Here is a 14,983-nt window from a genome sequence, read left to right on the forward strand (position 1 = left end):
GGCTTCCTTGTGAGCCTCTGGCTTGAGTTTCAGCCACTGAATTAGCTTTATTGAATTCAGAGTGATAAATTAATTAATTTAAAATAATGTAATTTCAGGAAATTAGCAACACTACTTTCCTTTGCCACTAGTTGAGAAACACAGCAGTATCACGCAGAATGTCTCTTTAAAATGGCATTTGCTCTTAGCTTATTTGTATGCATTGGGCATGGGGTAGGGTGGGGCAAGAGGCAATGTGCAGACTTGAAGATGGATTGGTGCTGGAGGCTTTGCCTTTCCCGCAGTCTGAGCCTCGCTTCAGAGATGCCATAGCTCCTTGAGTAGCTATAACGGACCCAATTATGAAACAACCACCTGTTAAAACCTCTCATTTCAGAGTCTCATTTCCCCCAAATTCCTTTCTTCTAGGCTACCAAAGACTAGATCATTTGACAATTTGACCACAGCCTGCGACAACACAGTGCCTCTAGCCAGCCGGCGCAGTAGCGACCCCAGCCTGAATGAGAAGTGGCAGGAGCACCAGCACAGACGCTCGCTAGAATTGAGCAGCCTGGCTGGCCCTGGAGAGGAGCCTTTTGATCCTGACAGCTTGGGGAAGCCAAGCAAAGTGCTGGGTGGCGCCGAGCTGTCTGTTGCAGCTGGAGTGGCCGAGGGGCAGATGGAGAACATTTTGCAAGAGGCCACCAAAGAGGAGGTTGGGGTAGAGGAGCCTGCCCACAGAGGGAGCATCGAGATGCAGGAGGGGAAAGAGGAGGTTCTCTTAGGAAAAGAGAGCAGGGCCAAGGCTCCTGAGGGCTCAGGCACTGAACTCCAGCCAGCACCAGCACTGGACGCTGCTGCTCTGAGGAGCCCCCCGGGCACCAGCCTTTCTCTCTTCTCACAGGGTATTCCTGAGCAGCAGGGTGGGCACAGTGTCCTTCCCAGTTCTCTCCAGGAGCCCCTCGGGGGAGACGAGGCCCAGGAGGTCCCTGTGGAGCAGCCTCAAGTAGGAGCTGTTGCAGAGGACAGGGAGGAAGCAAATCTTCCAATCCCAGCAGATGCAAACATTGGTTATGGTGCCTCACAATCAAGTTCTCTGCTGCCCTCCCAAGGCTCATTTGAGGCCAGAGGACCAAACATAGACAGTCCCATGGACATGTTAATGGAAGATAAAATGAAGTCAGAAGGTGGGTCCCAAGGCCATCACAGACCTTACCTGCTAAACAGTGACAAGTTCAGTGGCAAGGACATGCTTCCTGAAGCCATGGAGCCCAGGCCTTCGGAGAGGAGCCTGGCTGAGAGGCCCCAAGTGGGACCCGTGGTGCATAGGACTTCCCCTGGCAGTGCCCGCGGCCCAGTGCATTCTTCTTGTGCCTTGCCGGTAGCCGAAAGTAAAGAGGGGCTAGTGTGCAATGGTGCCCCAGAGACGGAAAATAAGGCCCCAGAGCAGCCCCCAGGGCTTAGCACCCTCCAGAAGTCCCCCACCCCCAATGGGCACTGCGCCAATGGCGAGGTGGGTAGAAGCAAGGACTCACTGAGTCGCCAGCTGTCTGCTATAAGCTGCACTTCTGCCCACTTACACTTGAGGAACTTGCACCACAAGTGGCTGCACAGCCAGTCAGGGAGGCCGTCTGCAACTGGCAGCCCTGACCAGCCTTCTCGCAGCCACCTGGACGACGATGGCATGGCTGTGTACACGGACACTATCCAGCAGCGCCTGCGTCAGATTGAGTCGGGCCACCAACAGGAAGTGGAGACCTTGAAGAAACAAGTGCAGGAGCTGAGGAGTCGCCTGGAGAGCCAGTACCTGACCAGCTCCCTACGCTTCAATGGGGACTTTGGGGATGAAGTGGTGAGTATACCGTGCTCCATAGCTGCGCGAGGAGACCAATCCGCTGAGGCTGAGGACGCTTTGTGCCTGGTGCCTGGCGATGAGTTCAGATTTCTGACAGAATCGGGAAGGTCCATGGCACCGCTATGGGGAGAGGCTGGAGATCAGCCTCAGCCACGTGAATGGCAACCTGTCTCTTTTTCATTTCTGCCTCGCTTAACGTCCCATGGGCATCCTGTTCATGCAGTTTGAATAAGGAAGAGAGTTAGCACACACTGCATGGTTGGTCAGAGCTCTTTGGAGAGAGGATCATATGTCTGAAGAAGGGCATGGACTCCAGGGCAGAATGACATTTGTAGGGCAATGTCAAATATTCATGTCAAATTGTAGTTCCTGTCCTACCCCAGTAGCTGGTCAACTGTTAGCGCCCCCAAACATGGGCTATAACTGTGAAGGTTTAGTTCTCTTTTAACAGATATTTGTGCCCACCACTGATGGCATTAGAAATGGGGGAAAGGGACTGGTTTCTAACTGTCAAGTTATACCGATAGGTCCTGGTGACTGGAAGTGGAGGTGCCTGAGGGGAGGTTTTCAAACAGGCGCTCTCTTCACTGGGGGCATTGATATTCAAGTGTCAGCCTGGCTCTGAGCAGTGTGCGTTCAAGGCGGGCTCATCCAATAACTTTCAGTTAAAACTGACTTCTTGGCTTTTCCCTTCATACTAATAATTTCTTATTTTCCCAAAGAGTCCTTCAGAGACAGGAGGACATACCCAAAGCACTCAGTTTCAACACACAGATGTTAGGTGGCAGGGTTGGATTGACAGGCCCACTGGAGAAGCTGACACTGAGTTCCCAGTCCATCCTGTCACTTCTGCCCCGCCTCACCTCCTGGAACCCAAGGCCTGTCTTTCCACCCCCGAGTCACTGCACACAGCCTTAGATCTGTGTATCTCTCTTCCAGCTGAGCTCAACCCTGTCTCTGCACCTGCTCAACCCAATTCTTGATGGCTGATGCACCTACAGATTCGGCAGCCCTACACCCAGGCCCACCCAAAGTCCCCAGTGCTCCCTTCTTTTCCGAGCCCTTTCTTCTTCTGGGAGGAGACCAGGTTCATTCTCTTCAGCTGTGTTTGTTTGCCAACAGACTTCAATCCCCGACTCGGAAAGCAATCTGGATCAGAACTGTTTGTCTCGCTGCAGCACAGAGATTTTCTCTGAAGCCAGCTGGGAGCAGGTGGATAAACAGGACACGGAGGTACAGGCTCAGCCCCTGTTCTGAGTGCCATCCATGCAACTGTTTTTGCAGTTCTTCTCCATCCCCATTTCTACCCCCTGCCCCTGGCCAGGGAATGACATCATAGCACACTTAGCCATGAGCCTCTGTGAATCTCCGCGCCTGTGACTCCCCATCAAGCCTAGAATTTCTGAGCCAGGGAGACTCAACGAGCTGGCCCGCTCTCATTGCCTCTATGAACTGGAGCTTTGCCAGTTCTCATAGTGACCCAAGTTGCTGCTGCCTGCCACTTTATCTCAAGGGAGTTTGGAGTCCCCTCCAGGGGAACGATTTGGACGCCTTTCTTGTACTGCTGACATCAGACCTGCTGGTCTGGTGCCACCGGAGCCAGTGTGGTCCTTGGGATTCTTGCTGCCCCCAGCACGGCTCTGCTGGCTCCACCTGGATGGCCCATTTCCTGTCACTAACCTGGCCCCATCTGTTTTACAGATGACCCGTTGGCTCCCTGACCACCTGGCTGCCCACTGCTATGCGTGCGACAGCGCCTTCTGGCTCGCCAGCAGGAAGCACCATTGCAGGTGCCGTTGGGGGGTGTGTGGTGGGATGGGCCAGGGTGTGGGGGCTGAGATTTGGCCCATGGAGCTTGTAGCTTGGAGAAATGCAGGCATCTGGCTGGCAGTATTCTGTCTAAGGCAGACCCCAGGGCCTACAGGATTCCAATTCAAGCTTTGTTGCCCCTGAAATTGGTGTTTGCAGAACTGCATTTGGTGTCTCTTTCGATTCAGAGTGATCATGACTAAATTTGGAAATGTGCAAATGATGTCCCTTTTTGTTTTGTTTTATTTCGCTTCCTGGATGGGTGGAGCAATAGCCACCACCCAAACCACCATTCCTTATTCCTAAAATAAAATTGCTTCCTATTGAACATGGCCGCTACCAGCAAAAAGAGTTTTCCTGCTGTGTGGGCAAGGAACCTCGTTTTCCTACTCCTTACCCTGCTCCCTGCTCCCACACTTGTTTCCTTCTGCCAATAGTGAGCAGAAATAGCTGGGGGGAGTAGTGTGACAGCTGAGGACATAGTCTTCCATCCTTAGTGCTCCTGACTCCTTCCTTCCTTCCTTTCTTCCTTCTTTCCTCCCTCCCTCCCAGTTGGGTAGTAAGTTACTGGGGATGCTTTGCCCCAGCTGTGCTGGTGACTAGAGGATGTTCAGTGTTCTTGGGATAGGAAGTTTATCTGTACGGTGGCATAGCTCACACCTGAGGGAAACCACCTCTTTGTCTGGTAATGATGTTCCTAGAACTGTGTATCTCCCCACCCCGCACCCCAAGCCCAATGTCTTCGGTTGGCTTCTCCTCTGAGCTGTTTCTCCCCTCCTTGCAGGGACACTGACCGTGTTGATGAAACGTGGTGAGCATTTGCAACAACCTGTCTGTGATGTCTGCACATCTACAATAACTTCTCCACACTAACGCTGCCATTTCCCCTTCTCTGCACTCAGTGGGATGAAGCTTGGGGCTGGGAGCACAGGCAGGCAGGGGCCTTGGGGGAGAACCAGAGCAGCTGGCTGAGGAGACGTTGGGGCTGAGTCGGGCTGCAGCCCTGTCCTCCCCTCCTGACCGCACAGGTCAGCCGAGTCACCTTGCTTGTGACGAGAAGCTGTGCTCCAGCAGGAGCTGATGTTGTGAGGTAGCCTGGTGGGTTTTTAGAGACATTTCTTGGGGGCCAGTCATCCATTGAGATGCCAGAAGCTGCTAATGACTTCTAAGTCAAACAGCATTTCGCCCCCCTCACCCCCGCCCTTTTTTTTTTAAAGAGACCAGAACTGAACCGAGGTGGTCTTTCCAGAGAACTGTTTTAACATGGAAAACTTAAAGGAAAAACTCCACTTAGGGTCTGGCAGGATCCCCTGAAAGAAGTCAGATTGAAAAGCTTACCTGATGATTAAATTTATGTCAGGCGTTTGAGCTGAATGAACTCCAGTAGGTACGTTTAGTAGATGTATTTAAAAATAGATTTAGGTAATTTTTCTGTGTAACCACAGGTTCTTGCTGGCTCATGCTTTTCAGAAACAGTTGTGAAGTACTTCCTGCGTTCTAGAATATGAGGTTTTGTGTGTTTTAGTTCTCTGTCCTTCCATTGCCCTGTGTCTGGCCTTTTCCCTTTGTGGTATTCTTTTGTCCCGAAAGGGTATTCAGTATTGTTTCCTTTGTGCCTAAGTGGTCCTTAGTCCAGCAGTAGGTTTGCATTGTGAGGGGTATAAATGGAAAGGTAGTGCGTGGCTCTGGCTAAGGAGGAGGGTTTCCTTTTGCTGCTTTCCCCAAGTCTTCGGTGGGCGGCGTCAGGCTCCTCGCAGTCTCCCAGTCTTGGGCTCATGGGGACTGATTTGTCCTTTAGGCCCCAGCAAAAGTGGGGTTGTGACGTGGGCAGAAACTCATCCTCTGCCAGTTCCCTTTCCTGTGAGCTGTGCAGAGCATGTTGGGTGTGTGGACCTGTGCCTCACAAACATACCAGAGCCAGGCTTTCACGTGGAGAAGGAGAGGGCGGCCTGGGGCCTGGGTAGTCAGGCCTTCAGGCAGGGCCCTGATATTCTCTGGAGATGTATGGGAACAGGGAGTGAGCCGTAATCGACTGACACCTATCTAATAAGGGGGTGTGTGTGCACGTGTGTTCATCTGTGTTGTCCATTCACCCTGAGCATGTGTCTGTCACTGGTTGCTTGTGTCCTGGCTTTGCATGCTGGCAGCAGAGAGCGGTCCTAGATGGCAGCAGTCTGTTCTCCATTTTGCTGCCTCTGAGCCTCTGGGGAAGGAGCCCTTTGGGTAAGGCTCCTCACTCCCCAGCCGGGCTGGGTAGTTTCTCTCCTCTGAGGGGCTTAGAGGCAGTTCCATTGGACTCTGGCCTCTCCAGAGGCCATTGCCCAGGTCGGTGTGGCCACTGGCTTTTTCTGGGCCGACTTCCCCACGGAGCTGGCAGCTGCTTCTTCTTGGGGCCCCTTTGTCCTCACAGATCTCTCGGGAGCAGCATCCTGCTGTACATCTGGTAACCTTGAGTCATAGTGATGAGGCCGCCAAGTGAAAGTGGTGTGTGACTGTGCTAGGTAGGGAGCCGCTCCCTGCCTGGCTTTTCCATGGCTACACAAATGGACGTGTTCACTCTTAGAGGAGTCTCCAGCACATTCGAGTTACATACAACAAAGTTCTGTCTTCTGACATTGGTTTCCCCAACCCATACCTGCTACTGAAACTAACATTGTTTTGTTTCTTCTCATCTCAAGGAATTGTGGGAATGTATTCTGCTCCAGTTGTTGTAACCAGAAGGTTCCAGTTCCCAGCCAGCAGCTCTTTGAACCCAGCCGAGTGTGCAAGTCTTGCTATAGCAGCCTACATCCCACGAGCTCCAGCATTGACCTTGAACTGGATAAGCCCATTGCTGCCACTTCAAACTGAAGCTCAGTGACCTGGGCGGGCAGAGGCCGAGCTGCTGTTCCTCTGACAGGCCCACAGCCTGGGCAGACTGAGAGGCCCGTGCACTTTGGATTGGGGGCGTGGAACCACCTGTGCAGAGTGACAGAAATTTGGGATGTACCACTGGATTGTAGATTGATTTTTCTTTCCTGTTTTTTTCTCTCCCTTTTCCATCCTCCTTCTGCCTTCCCATAAGGAAAAAGTCCCCTGGTTGTCTTTTAGAAAAGAATTTTTGGTTTGAATGAAAGACCAGAGGTTGCCAGGCTGCCTGTAACTATTGAGCTGCCTGTTGTCAGGTGACACCGAGGGTTGGCTTGGTTCCTCAGGATGAGAGGGGGCCTGAGAGAGGAAGGGAAGGCCATTGCTGCCATTTGGGAAGGCCTCGTGCCACCACCACATCAGAGCTGGTTGGAAAAACCTTTACTGTGACGAGGCTGGAAGCATCTTCCCTAAGAGCGCCTCCCTCTGCGAGGGGCCGGGCCAGTCCCGTTTCACAGACAGATAAGTGGCTTTGGCATTTGGAGGGAGGGGCGCATAGTAAATGGATTATAGTAAAAGGCCCCCTTTGGGGAAGGAAGGTGTATGCTCTTCTGAGGCAAGTGAGAGGGGTTGGGGACGGGTGGCCAGCATGTTGTCCCCCATGGAATGCTGTTTTTAATTTGACCCAGATTGTCTAGGGCTCCCTTCACTGTCGTTAGTGTGTCTCCCTAGGCCAGGCTGTGGACTGCTTCCCACCTGCAGGCATAAAGTCAGACAGGCCAGAGTGCACTGTCCTGTTGCTATGGTCAAGGCCAAAGCCTGCCCTGAGCCCAGGCACCTGGAAGCCCCTTCTGGGGCCCCAAACAATCTCTCTTCCTCGGCTAGCACAGGGATATCCAGACTCAGGGTTCCACAAATTCCCCATTCCCATACCAAACAAATCATGGACCTCTCCCTCATGGGACAGAATCAGCCTTTTAGAGTGTAAGCCTCTGGAAAAGGGAGCATGTCCCATACAATCAGCCTCCCTCCTCCTGCCCTGGGGCAGCAGGGAGGGCCCACCAATCCCCCTGCCCTGTTCCTGTGCTGCTGGCCAGCAGTGAGGGTCCACAGTGACTCTGCAGTCCTTAGAGTGGCACAGCCCGTTTGCAATGGGGGACACCTTCCCTCAGTAACCTTTGATGTGGTCCAAAAAGAGCCTTAAATCAAGAATATTTGTGGTGGAGGGGGGTATAGGCAAGGGGTAGAGAGGAGTTTAGGTTTGTGCTTTGGAATCTTGGCATCCATGTTTTGTGCCTGCCCTCCCTCTCAGGGGAAGGGCCATGCTTGGCTCTGCTAAAAGCTGCTAACTGGTAACAGGGCGGATTGTGGGGTGAGCGGTGGCGGTGAGACCAGGGAACTAACTCGTCTGACCCTTTGGAAGCAGTTCCCTGGCCAAGGGCAGGTTGTGTCTCAGGAAGGTGGCTTCTGTGTGTGCCTGGGTGTGGTTAAGACGTGGCCCAGAAGCCTTCCTTGGAGCTTAGTCCAGCAAAGCCAAGAGCGTCTGAGCGTGTCTCCAACTTCCCAGTGGCAGCAGGTTGCTCAGAATTTGAATTTAGTGAAACAGGGTGTAGTTCTTCTCCGCACTCTGTGTGGTCTGCCCGTGCAGGTAGGGAGAAGTCAGTCTAATTGAAGATTGTGCAGTTCCTAATGACAGGTGCCAAGAGGTTATGATACGGGTTTCTTGGGTCTGATGTACAGTGTGAATAAATGCTTGCAGCTCTTAGCCCTTTTTTGATCAATGAAGCACTTTTTTATTAATATTTTTCTTTGTATGTAAAAGAGGAACCGTAACTCTCCGTAGCTGTACATATAACCCTTTTCTCCTAAAGAGGAGTCAGTGCTCCTATATTTTTCATTTTTTTGTCAAAGCAAGAAGTAAATACTTTAGAACTGTTAAATATATAAATAAAGTGAATAAAGTTTAGTGTTCCGCATGGTAGCATTTGCTAACACCTTCTAATTCTTTTCCCTGTGAAACAAGAAAGAAGAGAGAAGTTATTCCCTCTTCATCCCTTTTCCCTCTGAAACAGAAGCAGTTTGAGATGCTGCTGGGAACCTGGCCTTTGGCGAAGGCAAACGACACATTTCTTTTCAACTTTGGACCTTGGCAAGGAGCTGCAGCACGATGCCCAAGCCCTGAAACACAGTTCCTGGGGGGTTTTGCCCCTAACGTCTCCAAAGCTAAAAAGGCAGAGCAGGCAAGCATCCTAACAATCAGTGGTTCTTCCTGACCTGAAGAACTCAGCAGCAGTAGTCATTCCAACTACCTCTGGCCTCCAGGCTCCTTGTTTTGCTGCTGCCCTGATTTCAGCGCAGCCAGTGCTCTGGCCCCATAACTTCACCCAGCCCTGGATCATCAGCTGGCCCGGGAGCAGCGGTGAAGCACAAAGTCCTATGTGCGGTAGAGTGAAAGGAGACGCTGGGGGGAGGGTGGCTAGCAAGTGCTCCTGTCTGTCCTTGGAGGAGACCTCAGGGCAGAAACAGACTTGGGTGAGATTGGATTATGTGCCTAACTAGAGGTCTCCTGCCTCCACACAGGGCCTTAAATGGGCAACCAGCCAAGCTGCTAGTCACTTCTTGGCTAGTTTTTGTTCTTCACAGGTGGATTTTCTTTCCCTTGCGTCACTGTTGGGCATCCTTTGTGGGGAGTATGTTATGCAGTTCTTCCCTAGGGAAGGTTGGTGTTGAGTGGCATCCAGCTCGGGGGTCCCCAGCCCAGCATCTCTGGTTAGTGGGCTGGGCTCTGAAGACTGACCTGCTCAGGGACCCCCCCCCCTGAGGGCCTTAACTCTTTGGGGCAGGCTTTCGAGGGTCACTTTCTGGATGTACTGTCTGCCTGGAGTACACAAGCACTTAATCTAGTCTGAAAGCCTCACATGCCATCCAGCCCGTGTGTGAGAATTAGCCTGTCTTCTGGGAGGAGCAGATGCCACCTCGGCGGCCTGCAGTCCACCAGGAGCCCAGTCTGTGTTCAGACCAATGTGTAACAACCCTAACTGTGTGTCATAGCCAGAGTGTCTGTACACACACAGCTCCTATTGTTCCTGAGGTCTAATGGTTCAGCCCTCAGTTGCCCATAGTTGGGGAGCTGGTGAGACCTGCTCAGTGTGGGCTGAAGGCAGAGAATTGCCCTGTGAAGATGGCTGTATGTGGAGAAAAGCGGCGCTCTGAGGACGAGGCCACTGTGGAGGAATCTGGTCTGAAGCAGTGGGGGAGTAACAGTGGCTGAGCTGCTCGGAGTGTTCTTACCCCGCCACTCTCAGTATTTCCCTTCGTTCTATACTTGGGCTGCCTTCATCCTGGTCCAAGAAATGACAGGGCTACCCAATCCACTGGGCTTCTCTAATGAGATGGACAGAAAAGTTTTTCTTCAGTAATTTTGCTAATATGTTCACTGTTCATTTCTATGTTAGCAAAGAATATTCTAAGAATTAAAAAGGGACTGTGGCAGATTTAAAGGAGAATGAACAAAACGGTGCCAGAGGATCTGGTAAACAATCTCCAGCTAAAAATACCAAATGGGAGTTGAGGGTAAACCCTAGAATAGTATTACAGGCTATTGTCCTGGAGGTAGCTCTTGGCCTTGGCTGCTGCACATTGAGCCTGCAAATCCCACGTCTATTGAACTTGTTAACTCCAGCCCTGACGTCTATTGATCTTTCAAGAGTGAGGGCTGATGGGACGGTGCCGTGGCAGGATTTCATTTAGCTGGTGCAAATGACCACCTGACTGCATTCGCTGAGGATACGGCTAACAGCAGGGTTAAAAGTGGGCCCTGGGCTGTGGGGCAGCAGGCTGGCTCTCCATTTGCAAGTTTGGATAACAGCAGGAGTCCTCGCTCTTCAATTTCTAGTCACGTTTTCTAAGAACATTGGTACTAAGTTGAGGTTACTGACAGGATTTCTCCAGGGCAGGACTAGAATGTGTGAGAGGCTTCTAGCAGGAGTAGGAGGGGGCCCCTTCTCAGCCTCTGACTTACACACGAACCCCACTGTCCCCAGTACGTAACCACACTGACACTTTGTTCCTCACCCCTGTGTGGAGAGTCCATCTGCTGCACATTGCACTCCGACGCCAGCTGCCTGCCCGGTCGCACAGGCCGCTTCGGGCTAGTTGTTCAGAGGCGTGAGTGGAATGGGAAGGGGAAAGGCACCCTCTGAAACGGGAGTTCCAGAGTTTTAAATGCTGCTGTTGTGTTTTATTTACTGCTTAGTTTTTTCATTCATACCTGAGTTCTTAACTTTTTTACAGTGCTTATAGCAGTTGCATTTCAGTTGCATTTTCGGTGAAATTTGTTTTATATTGGCATTTAAAATTGGCCTTTAACTGCTTCCTGATTGGTCTATAAGAGTTCTCTTAAAAATGCAAATACAGCCAGTGAGGCTTGGATGCTGTTTAAGAAATAAACTGTGTTGCTGCTGACAGTCGTGTTTGCCTGTGGTAACAGCATTGATTCTGCTGGAGCCTCAGTGACCGTTTAAAACTAAATAAATGTGTCATTTTCCCCCACAGACAGTTGTTCAGCCCCTGGATTTGGGTTCTCTAGTCAGAGCTATGACCTGTGTATTCGGTGCGAGGGATAAATCAGCTCAGTCTGTCCAGGAGAGAGGGCGGGCCTGGCATGGAGAGGGCCGCAGGGATCAGTATGGCTTTCAGGGGCAGAGGACATGGAATCCTGACTTAGAGGCGAAAGGGACCTCAGATGATCCAGTTCATGGTTTTCATGCTGTTCTGTTGGGCCTTTGTGGGGAGGGAGCCCCCGGGCCCATTCAGTATTAGGCTTCCAAGTAAGATCTGATTTGGTGCTTAAAATAAGTCTGAAAATCATAGATTTAATCCTTGTTTTTGTTGAGGAAACAGGGTTAGAAAGCAGCAAAGACTCAGGGTTACCAATGAATTAATAGCAAAATTTGAATAAAAAGATTCTCTCCCTCCCTCTTCCCCTCAGTGCTCTTGGGTTTCCAAAAGACAACTTAGATTAATAGCTATTTTAACCTAGTTCTCTTTTGAGTTTGCCAAACCACATATTTTAAAGGAGCTTAGCAGTCGCTACCAAAAGGCTTAAACTATGAACCTCCGCTCCCTCCTAACAAAAATCAAAAGGTTTTGCTGTTACAATCTGCTGTTTTTGTTTTTCAAATACAGAAAAACATGTTATTAGCATGAATTGTCTAAGTTCAAATCATAACATTGTCTTAAATCACTGGGATTGGCAGGGAGCATTTTTGACTAGTGTCAGTGGGTTAATTATGAACTGTCTCAGCATCCAATTTATTTCTGAATTTGTTTTGTTTGTACGGCATGGAGAAAAAATCCTAATTGTACACAGAGCAGTGGTTGCAAATAGTAGTTTGCCTGCAATCTCTGGTTATTATTGACAAAACTGAAATAGAGGTTTGAAAAAAGGATTAATATCCAATACCTGCTTTCAGTCCTCATCCTCCATATATCAGGTAAGAAACATCCAAAGGTTATAATGACTAAAATTATTCTATGGTGAGAGCCACTAGCATGGAGCTGCCACTGGGCTTGGTGATCCCAGCACTGAGTTTGTCTTCTTTCTTGATTGACAACCCCTGAGAAGCTCACAAGCACAGCAATGGAGACCTTACTGTTAGGTCTCAGGCAGCCTAAGCGAATGCACGTTAGCTGTACATACTAAGGATGTGTATAAATATTAAGGACAATTTTTAATATTTAAAATGTTTGAAGCCAATGTTTGCAGAGAAGCCCTGAAGCACTACCAAAAAAGACAGTATCAAAAACCACAAGTTTGGTGGAAAGAACCTGGGGTTCTGAGCCCACAGAGCTGGGTTGGGCAGGGGAGGAACTGAGCTTTTCCTCATCTAGAGCAGAGCGTGTGCCGAGGAAGGGGTTGAAGGTGGGTGCTTAGCAAATGCTCCCCTCTCCACTGTCCGTGAGATGAGACGGTATTTCTGTCTCTGGCCAGCGGCCATTCTGAACTATTAGAGCCAGACAGCGCTCCCACTGCACCTCATACTTAAAACTAGAAGACAACGGACCCTGTCCTGGCTTTTTCCACCTTATAAAACTAAAATTTTGACCTTGAAGCATTTTGATCTGAGTTTTGATAAATTGCAAATGTATCACTAGTCGAAGACTGTAAAGTTCATATATGTATTTTATTGAACTTTTTAAAATGTTTAAACGGATGCAGGTCTGCAGGTACACTGATGGTTTAAGACTAGAGAAAGAAACTTGTAGTTGAGGCGCATCTAAGAGCTCTCCTGAGTCCTGTGGAGACTGATATGGCCTCAGTTTACTGAACAACTTAGGAGTTACAGGGTCCTGACTGGAGACTGAGCCCTAAGATGTCGGAGCCTAACTCCAGGCTGAGGAGCGGGCAGGCAGAGCCCGCTGGGCGTCCCCTCCGCGCAGCACACGCCTGAGGCAGCAGCCTGCCTGGGCCCTGGGTCGTGTGCTCCAGCAAGGGAGCCCCTGTGAGGATCCCAGAGCCCAAGGTTGGGACAGGAAGCGATGACCTTGCATTCAGATGGTCCTACTGTCTCCACTGCCAAAGGAGTCCAAAGTGGCCTCGTCATCCAAGTTAAAACAGATGTTAAGTGGTACATGGTATCCCCACTGCACTTTGCCAACTGGGAGGAGATCAATCCCTACAACTGGAGGTTCTTAAATAAAGTCACCCAGGATGCACTGGTACCAGCTGTCATACTGTGCATTGGTGACTCCCACTTTTCCAAGTGCCATCAGCCCTCGAGACATGACCTGCGTTGTATGATTCCTCGTTCTTTATTTGGATTGCTAAGCCAGCCAACTGTTGCTTTGGAGACTCCTGCTGCTCCAACACTTCCCCAGTGTCCCCAGGACTGTCTGCTGCAGCCCCCACCCCAAAGCATCCCTTCTCCGGCCCTCCTCAACTGATAAGCCTGCTGCTGCTTCTGCCTCTGCAGGCCTAATCCCTAAGTGCCTGAGGTATTCTTGAGGTTCTGTTCTCTCCGTCTTACACACATGCTTCCTTGGAGACTTGTAAGTTGAGGTATTTAAAATGGAAACTTTTTAACCCTAGTTCCATATGCTACCAGGGATGCAGTGAAGACCTTCCCCCAGGAACTTGGGAAACTGCTGAGGTGTCAGCCAGTCTGCGAGGCCATGCCTCCACACACCCCACGCAGCTCAGGTATTCACTCGGGGGTTATTTCTCATGGACCTGAGGATGCTGCTAGCCCCGTCTTGTCCATGGAAAGGAGGGTTCAGCCTCCTTTCAACCGCTGCGTGTAGGATATAAAGCACTAGGGTATCAGTGATTTTCCCAAGTATCTCCTGGATCGGGGTGAAAATTGGTGCTAATTTGCCCTCCTCTCCCCCACCCCCAAGGAGGAAGTTAATTTTTTATGTCTGATGGCTTTAGTTTTCCTCCTCAACCTAGTGGCTATAGCAGCTTGGATACTGACTAGTTAGACGTATGGCTTGGAGGAAAAAAAGCCCATGGACATATCTGAGCTGAGAGACTGCCCTTGAGGGACAGCGGTGACTTCCACCCATGGTGACATTGGGGCAGCATGAGCCAAGGCAGGAAGGCAGGTTTGGGGAACTGAGCCAGCGTGCATGGGTTAGTGAATGAGGGAAGGCAGGAAATACTTGTTAAAAGTCAGACAAAAAAAGGCCAAACACTGGTCTCAATTCTATAGTTATCAAGTTTTGGAACAGAGAATTGAACAAGATTTATTACGGGCCAGGCACTGTTTAAGTACTTTCATGAACTAACTCTCAATTCTATCAGTCTGGCGAGGTCACTCAATAATAAGGAGATAATAGTACGAAAATAAGGACATTATTATACAGTCCCATATCCAGAACTGTATCATGCATGAAGCAGTCCACATTTCAAGAGGGAAGTAGCTACTCACTAAAATTTACTAAGTTTCTTAGGAGGAGCTCCCTCAACCACAAAGCTGCTCCATTTAGCAGCAGACAGGACAATGGGGTGAGACAACTCGCAGCCTGAGGAAGCTCGAGACTGGTGTCTGCCTAGGCAAGTGCCTGTTCACGCGCAGGGATTGGGGACCTGTGTTCTCGCTCCTTGATCACTTCTTGAGGATATGGCCTTGACCTCTCCACTCTGCTTTAATCTCTGTGCAGATGTGTGTCCAATCACGGCACGAGACTGTTGAGGATCCGATGAGGAAATAGATGATGTTTTACCAAGTCTCATTGCCCTGCAGTGGGCGGTGTGGCATCCTGCCAAAGCTCGCACTTCAATGTCTACCCTGACGCCGCAAAACGTACCTGATTTCCAGTAGAGTCCCCAGTCGGAGGAGGCAGGCACCCTGCCCGAGGCAGGGGCACTCTTCTTACCCGTAGCTGCCAAACCAGAGAGAGGAGGGGAGTGTGTCAGGTCTTTCAGGAGGTGGTAGAGACTCCCAGCCGTCTCCAGCCATGAAGGTCCCCAGCGTGGAATACTTCACACTC

General features: G+C 50.4%; 1 protein-coding gene and 1 long non-coding RNA gene across 12 annotated transcripts in view; one reads left to right on the forward strand and one right to left on the reverse strand.

The window, feature by feature from the left end:
* Positions 1-8,255, forward strand: part of MTMR3 (myotubularin related protein 3) — a 127,753-nt gene extending 119,498 nt beyond the window's left edge. For 7 of the 10 annotated variants that reach the window (XM_033097667.1, XM_033097668.1, XM_033097666.1 and 4 more), the window contains 5 exons: positions 409-1,831; positions 2,957-3,067; positions 3,536-3,624; positions 4,428-4,454; positions 6,322-8,255. In XM_033097667.1, the coding sequence (XP_032953558.1) occupies positions 409-1,831; positions 2,957-3,067; positions 3,536-3,624; positions 4,428-4,454; positions 6,322-6,493 (1,822 nt within the window). In that variant the 3' untranslated portion in view covers positions 6,494-8,255. The remainder of the gene's footprint in view (positions 1-408; positions 1,832-2,956; positions 3,068-3,535; positions 3,625-4,427; positions 4,455-6,321) is intronic. The other 3 variants (XM_033097673.1, XM_033097672.1, XM_033097674.1) reach the window with 3 other exon arrangements.
* A 4,121-nt stretch (positions 8,256-12,376) lies between these two features.
* Positions 12,377-14,983, reverse strand: part of LOC117017460 (uncharacterized) — a 28,116-nt gene continuing 25,509 nt past the window's right edge. For both annotated transcript variants that reach the window (XR_004422086.1, XR_004422085.1), the window contains one exon: positions 12,377-14,875. This is a non-coding gene — a long non-coding RNA (uncharacterized LOC117017460). The remainder of the gene's footprint in view (positions 14,876-14,983) is intronic.

Source organism: Rhinolophus ferrumequinum, chromosome 25 (genome assembly GCF_004115265.2).
Source record: "Rhinolophus ferrumequinum isolate MPI-CBG mRhiFer1 chromosome 25, mRhiFer1_v1.p, whole genome shotgun sequence".
Taxonomy (NCBI): Eukaryota; Metazoa; Chordata; class Mammalia; order Chiroptera; family Rhinolophidae; genus Rhinolophus; species Rhinolophus ferrumequinum.